Here is an 8,046-nt window from a genome sequence, read left to right on the forward strand (position 1 = left end):
CCTTTCTCTGCCGTCACAATATGTAAACCCCAGCAAAAAATGAGCCAATCAACGGGCATGATCTGGAGTGCGGACCTGCACTCCAGTTACCGCACTGTGCATGTATATGTATACGATTTAACTCTGACACTTTTTCAACAGAAAGGTCCCCAAACTTTGATACAATGCATGGATAGAGTTCAAATGCACGGGAATACAATAATTAATTACAGAGCCTTTAAACGATAAATCGTAATAATGCACTTGATCGGCCTATCTGTTTGATAGGAGAATAGTGTATTATTTTATTATATCGTATACGGTCATATATACGGTTATACCTTAATGACAACAAAATAATGTTGATAGTTCTACCGTGTTTATTCGTATCCATTAATATCATTACATTAATAAATACCCAAATATAAACTTTGTTAAATATTTCATATGCCGTAAATTATAGCATGTGGCTTTTACTAATAATATTAAATTAAAAACTAAAAAAATCTATTATTATTCTGCAATTTAATGTTCAAAATGATACAAAGAAGTTTTCATTATTCTGTCTACACATTTATTACATTCCTACACAAAGCATCGTCATAGCTGACAAAAGTTATTATATTCTAGCTCCGCTTGCGTGAAGCTTAATATGACGATTGACTAGTGTCTCTTCTCTTAAACCCGGAAGTTTAAAAAATGCTATTTAAATGGTATAACTTTATTTAAATTGATAACGTTTTACCGTGAATACATTAAGTAAACGTTTTCAGAAAATAGAGTTATCAAACGTTGTTTAGTTTGTCATATGACATGTTTAAATTTAAAGTCATTTAAAGTTAACCTAAGGATTTTAAAATTGTGAAGCGTAACAATGGCAGCAGGTGGGACTCATGGAATATTTGATGACGAATCTTTGGAAAGACTTAAAAAGGTGTGATGTTTTATAAATACTTTGCTATAGAAATAAATAAATCATGCATGCAAACATGCATGTAAACATGCAACGTTTTACACACTCTATTAACATACTTCTGTAGATGTACATAACTATCAAGTTAGACACAGTTACGTAAATAAGAAGTATGTGTTGTTGCATTCATTAGACATTATATTTACCGCTTAATTATTGCTATGATTAGATTTGTGTCGTTTGGATCAATATTCGTTGACAACGTAGGCATTTTATGTAGTACATTGATTTAATTTAGTTTATATTTTCGGTTTTTAGCATGACGTTGTGCAGTTTGTATTGTGCAGTTTAAGTATAAATGTAAAGACCTGTTTATTGATCAAACTTCATATCAATCGACAAGTTTCGACTCTTTTCGTCTTACTTCGGTGTTGTACCTCGGCCCTTTCCGTGAAACTTCGGATAATTATTAATATTGGTTGATTGGTTTTGTTCATAAACTTACACGTTAAGAAGATTTAAATAATGATGAACTGTATTTTATAAAATGGTGTAAATTTCAACTTCTGTACATAATTTTTTTGCTTAGTTTTATGGTTTTTACATATCTATAGTGTAGAGTAACATTGAATGATATTTTGTGATTTTTCTGCTCCTTCATCAGTTTATAATGTTTCTGCTTGTTGGATCTCATTAATTGTAAATCATCATAATAAATAAAACATTTTTTTGCCTCCATATATTGCCTAATTAAATTTCCTAGTTACTTGATTACTATGCAAAAACTGAATTTGTTTCCAACAAAACTACACAATTGTTCCTGTGATCATTACAATTGATCGGGCATTAGTTTGCAACCTCATCAATGGATTCTAATATTCATGTATTCAAATGTTAACAATACATTCGACAGATATCAAGAGTTATGTTTCTATCAACAGTTACGCATTTACTCAACAATTTATTTATCTTACTAACATCTTAGTACTTTGTTTGTTTGTTTGTTTAATTTTTGAATAAGATAAGATAATAAAATATAATTATATGTTTCTCTGAGCATTTTGTGTTGGTTAGATATAAAGATAGGTAACATTATATATTATAAGCATGTGTATAACTAAATAAATAAACTATAATAACATACAGCGGAATGCTTTACACTCATCCCTTAAACTATAGCTTAGACCAAATGGATCCGCTATGTCTAAAAATTTAACTAGTTATACATATATTTTATTATTATTTTCCAGTTATTTATCTTACGGGGTAGATATTTTTTATTTTCTGGATAGAACGGAACACTTCAGATATTTTCCTTGCGTCCAATTATTACCTGATTAGGTTCAGTGGTTATCAGTGTTTTTTTGTTTGTTCTGTTACCAGTTTTATATTCGATATCCATCTGTTTATCTAATTTATGTAAGTAAGTTATTAAGATAAGTTGTATAACTATCTAATTTGGCAATATTAATTACAGCAGAATACGTTGGACATATCCCTCGCAGGGGCATGTAAGTTTACCAAAAAATACATGGAAGTGCACGAAACCTCCTATTTTAAGTCTTCTGCATACCATTTAAACTGAAGAGCTGATATTCGAGCTAGCGTAACTAAACATACTTTTAAAATGCATGGGTCAAACACCACTAAAATCATTTTACTTAGTAACTGAAACACAAAACATATACTTGCCACTGAAAATTGAAATATAAAATGTAGCAACTTTACAAATATTTAGAATCTCAAATATCCACTTTAATTTCAGAATTGTCTCTTATTTGTAAATTTGACCTCGGCCAATTCGAAACTATCGCACCAAAACTGTGTACTGCTTCCATATTATGTACTAACTGCAACTGACAGTACACTATCCTACAATTTGTTCAATGTGAAGTTATACTATTACAGTTAAATAATGCTTTGGAGTTGATGTTTAGATATTTTTCAGATCCGCCGACTTCGTGAACTTTTTCATGGTAGATTTCCTGACAGCCAGTGTGGAACCTTGCTCAGGCATTTTAGATGGGACTTATCAGTGACAGTTTCTTTTGTTTTAGATGGTAAATAAATACTTTATTGTGATGAATAAAAATTTCTTTCCTTCCTAACTGATCTTATGGTAATCATACATATTTAGTTATAAAACATGAAGCACAATACGAAAACATCAGATCTCATTATTTTGAAACTCAAAATCAAAATCATGTGATATTGTACAAGCCATTTATATCGTTGATAATGATATCAATAATGATAACAGAAACATTAGATAATAATAATGTTACTGATAAAATAACCTTATTTTCCATTGATTAAGTAAAACTTTTAACTTAAAATTGAATCAGTTTGTATCACTTATCGTTGCTGTTTTAATGTTTTGAAACTGTAAATTTATTGTTACAGAAGAACCGAGGACTATTCGTGAGATTATTGGAGAGGACGAGGTTTGCTTATATTCTATTAACTTTTTTTCTAATCCATGTGTCTAACGATATATTATTTCATCAAGACTTTCAACAATAATACTAAACGTGTATGCCAATATATGAGTAACTGAAATGCCTGAATAAATTTAAATTCAGAATATTTCGTATTTAATTTCACATTAACTAAAGATAATTGAATATTGATTGAGTGGTTGATTTTTAGTGGCAGATCGTTACTGTGCGACGAGACAATGTCATACGGGACACAGCTAGGAGAAATGAAATTGGTAACGAGATCAGACAATTCGGGTGTAAAAATTGTGATAGCATGTGGTGGCGAAGAGTTCCTATTAGAAAACCAGTTCGTTTTCGTTATCTTATATAAATCAATGAATTTCATGTAAACAAAATCATAATCTTTTTTCATAAAACAATTTTGTCGCTCAATCTATAAGTTAATAGGTACTACAAAAGTCGTACTACGCTTTCTTTATTTTGAATTTGTATACTTTTTCTTCTTAAGATTTAAGTCATTAATTCTTTTAAAGTTTTTGTTCATATCATTTAACTTTTCTTTATATGTTAATAGTCAGCATAATGTATTTTGTCAATTAAGGTTGCACGTTGCAATATGTGTAAAAGGAAACGGGATGCAATACCAGTTGACCAGGAGTACGGATGGGCAAGATTCCAGTGTTCGTGCTCTAATGAATTTCAGTACGTGAATTTCTACCTGTTTTTACTTCGCTGTATATCGAATACATGTACTTATATATCACACAGCAACATTCTTTGCACTGTGATGTAATAACTATGAATTCTTCATATTACAAAATATGTTTTTAAAACATAACGGCGATTTCATCATTTTAAGCGTTTCTGGTTTTAAAATATCAGCTGAAGCCTCTTGTGTTGCTATTTTATATAACCTTGTATGAAACAACATCTTAATTTAGCAAGGTGCTAAATAAATAAAGCATTTTACCCAACGATCTTAATCGTTTGTTTGATTTTACGATGCACCAACACAGTATAGGTCATATGGCACTGGAACAGGAAATATGAATTTGGCTAACCTCGGGTGTTACAAACGTCAAAGCAACACAAGGGATGAAAACAACCTCGCCTTGTTGAGCTAAGAGATGCTTAGACTCCAGATATTCGAACCCATTTAGTTAATTTACAGGCACTCGCATTATAGGAAACGTTTCGCTAACAATCCGTTATATTGACATTTTTAGTGCATTTGGAATGATGGACATGAGGCAGTTGAACATAGGACTAACTGGAAAAAGCAAGTGTTTGTGCTGGAAATGCAGGGTTAATCTTTGTGAGCCAATCTGCATCCTTAAACCATTGAAAAGAGAAGCCAGGCGGCGTCCAAGATATGCACATGAATGTACGGCCGCCAATTGTTATAACAGATGCTATCAACGTCAACGTAAGTGCATCATTTTAATGTTTAAAACAAAATATTTAGAAAACAAGTTATTTATCTTTTTATTTGAACTAATAAAACGATAATTAAGATATGCATATGCATGACAGATATATATGATGTAAGTGATGAGTACAGCACTAACATTATATAATACATATATCAGTTATGTTACATGCTATGCTTATTATGACAGGTAATGTACTTGTGATGGATTTAATAAAATTGAAAAAAGCCCTTTTCAAGTAAAGAATATATACATCGCTGTAAAATAACAAAAATCTCAAAATACATATGACTTTGAAATGAGATACACCATAACGCGGATGATGCATAAATTCTACATGTATTTATGAAAAGATAATTAAATTTATGAATCTTGCAAAGCAGTCCAAGTTACTTTTATGACAAAAGATTATGTGTTATAGATGAATCAAGATTATGTAAACACAATAGTAATAAATAAAAAATTATTTAGTTTTATGTATTTATTTATTTATATATTTTATTCATGGCATCGGAGATCAATTTTAAGATATTGTGTACATTGGTTATGATATGACTATACACAATTACAATATTGCTTGACACACTAGATCTTCTTTTTTGCTTCAGCAAATGAACCTATTGTACCTTATTGTGTACATCCAAGATCGTTGCAATGCCAGGTACCCGGTGACGGTAGTGATGACCACGTGAGCACTGGTTCCACGGTGAAAACGTTCCTGACCCAGGATGATCTAGAATCACCATTTTCACCATACGAACCAAGTCTCGCGGATATTGACGAGACGAGAAGCGAGAACAGCGGTGGCGGCCCTGGTAACCGCAATGGAGATGGAGACAACTATTAAATTACATATCTAATTGGCATTATTATATTGTATTGAGTTGTTTTATTATTAATAAGGGTTGTAAGTAAGTTATATGTTTGATGTAATCAAGCAAAAAATCATGTAATGTAATGCTCTGTTTTTGTTCTTTTCTTTCTGTTTTGGTGTCTTTATATTGGTTTGTTGAATGCTGGTAAGATTGTATGTAAATAATTATACATTGTAGTTTTTATCCGAATTCAATTATTAAACTCAACTGTTTATGTGATTTACAAAATAAATCCTTACAAAAATGACTCATATTTGTGGTTGTTTGGTCCATTTTTCATGTCATCAAAGTAAACAAGTATCCCTGTAAGAATATATATAAGAACATATATACAATGTATAATCAATGGAAATGTTCTTATTGGAAGAAAACATCCAGGTTCTTAAAATCATCGGGCTATTACAAAAAGCTATTTGGTGTGTAAAAATAAGTTTCATCGTGTCTCACTTCTCTTAAATCACTGTCTCACCAAGCAAGTTTGAAGATCATTATAAAAATGTGGCCTAATAATGCTCTAGAACTTTGAGTCGACTCAAACTTATCCCGTTCTCCAACAACGCCCTTAAAACGACTTTAAACGAGAACGCAATAACGTGATGGGCCCGGGAGACGATAGACCGTATAATAGTTTACACTTGTTTCATTTGAAAATTTTTTACTCCTTTCACAGACAAACGTAACTCGGACGTTCTTAGAGCGTCGTTATCCCGTCTACATTAAAATTTCTGTACAAGTTTGCAGCACGTTTTTATCCAGTTCTAAACGTTCAAAATAGGTTTTCAGTACGCTCAACTCGTTTATTGCGTTCTTAAAGCAGTTATAACAACGTCTTCCCCGTTTCCGTTTTCAGTACAATTGGACCAAGAAGGAATAAATAAAGGCCGCTCTTTCATTGGTTCACCATTGAAAAGAACCATGAAAAATCTAGCAGCTGTAAACTACTAAATATTCAATTGATGCATTTTTGTTGGAATAAAAGCAAGAATACAATGAGAAGGTAGACAATAGAGAAGACGAAGAACGTGTTGGATGAGGACCAGTTTGCTTTACCCTCCTCATCTTTCTTAGAGGAATGATGATAACAAATGTCGCCGGTTAGATGTAAACGGTCGAATTAGAATGACTGGCAGAAACATGCTGATGTGTTATAGCCTTTAAGCAAGGACGTGATTGTAATAAAGATATGAACATTAGAAGCGCGATGATAACGTTGTAATAACGTTCTTAACTGTCTACGAACGAAGTTGCAAACTAGTTCATGTGGTATGTTTCGAAATTTAAAATTTTAACACTTTCATGTTTAAATGTTAAATTCTGCTTAAGCCGGTGCTAGGGGGCGTGGACAGTAGTTTGCACTCGACAGTACCGTCCCCGAACATGCTCAATCAGATCGAGCCTGCAACATTTTCGATTTTGCCGTTTTGGACTTTCTTTAAAGGATTCTTAAGTTCTCTATTTAATACAACGTTCAAGGAACGAAGTAGAACAAATGATACAACCGATTGCAGACGACCTTAACTGATTAAAGACGATGTTACCGGGCATTTTAACCAGATTTAAACGGACCTCAAATTGGATAAAGACAGGATGGACGTATCACTAACGCTTTGTGAACTATTTGTAATCACTTTGAAGATATTTTCCGGCGACATGTACACAATGTATACGTTTTACCTAGACAAGAGTCTGTTCAATGATATATTGAGGAACTGGTCAGGCGTGTTCAAAACTAATTTGGTGTGACAGCAACATTACGTTGAAAGGTTTAATTACTTTTTTACAAATATCTGACTTAGACCAAGTAAGCTTTCGGTCGATGGGCCCCATCCGAGCCTGAAAAATACGAGATTGGGGCAATTTGTAATGCAATATGAAGTATATTTTCTAATTTTTATTCTTGTGCTTATGTAATTCAAACTATACCAAAATCCTGTGTGTAGGCAACCGATATTTATTTACTTTTGAATATACCTTACCGAGTAACTTCATATAAAATATGGCTCGTAACTCTTAGTTAAAAGTTTTGAAATACGGTCTTACATAAAAGCTCGAGCAGATCTAGGGAAATCTGCTGTTTTAATGATATTTGTAATATTTATGACAATAATGTTAGTATCTTATACAACTGTTTCAGGTGATATAAATAAGTTCGAAAAAATGCGCACGAGTAATTTAAAGATGCCTGTAAGTCTAATAGAAAACGCTTCATAGTTACTGACAAATACATTCATTAAGTCAATATTATCATTCACAAAGATGCCAGACTTCACTTACCCAGATAGCCTATATCCAGGGATATCAAAAGGGTAAACTCATACGATTCTAAAAAAATAATTGAAAGGCGAATAACTGCCAGAAGAATATCCCATTTGGTTACATCCGACTACAAGAAGGAGCGAGTTAAATGC

General features: G+C 32.2%; 1 protein-coding gene across 1 annotated transcript; it reads left to right on the top strand.

Moving 5' to 3' along the window:
* The first annotated feature begins 648 nt into the window (after positions 1 to 648).
* LOC132717225 (shiftless antiviral inhibitor of ribosomal frameshifting protein homolog) lies at positions 649 to 5,885 on the top strand. The gene is made up of 7 exons (XM_060700654.1): positions 649 to 913; positions 2,841 to 2,952; positions 3,296 to 3,336; positions 3,542 to 3,679; positions 3,935 to 4,035; positions 4,560 to 4,759; positions 5,372 to 5,885. Exons 1-7 carry the CDS (start codon positions 854 to 856, stop codon positions 5,608 to 5,610), a joined length of 891 nt encoding a protein of 296 aa, XP_060556637.1. The 5' UTR covers positions 649 to 853; the 3' UTR covers positions 5,611 to 5,885.
* Positions 5,886 to 8,046: the final 2,161 nt, after the last annotated feature.

Source organism: Ruditapes philippinarum, unplaced genomic scaffold (genome assembly GCF_026571515.1).
Source record: "Ruditapes philippinarum isolate M1 unplaced genomic scaffold, ASM2657151v2 ctg3311_1_1_1_1, whole genome shotgun sequence".
In the NCBI taxonomy this organism is placed as follows: Eukaryota; Metazoa; Mollusca; class Bivalvia; order Venerida; family Veneridae; genus Ruditapes; species Ruditapes philippinarum.

Bases quoted from the DNA above. Each gene is read 5' to 3' on its own strand.
- LOC132717225 (XM_060700654.1), top strand. From the start codon at position 854: ATGGCAGCAGGTGGGACTCATGGAATATTTGATGACGAATCTTTGGAA. The intron at 914-2,840 runs GTGTGATGTTTT...GATATTTTTCAG, and splicing joins CTTTGGAAAGACTTAAAAAG to ATCCGCCGACTTCGTGAACT. The intron at 3,337-3,541 runs GTTTGCTTATAT...GTTGATTTTTAG, and splicing joins AGATTATTGGAGAGGACGAG to TGGCAGATCGTTACTGTGCG.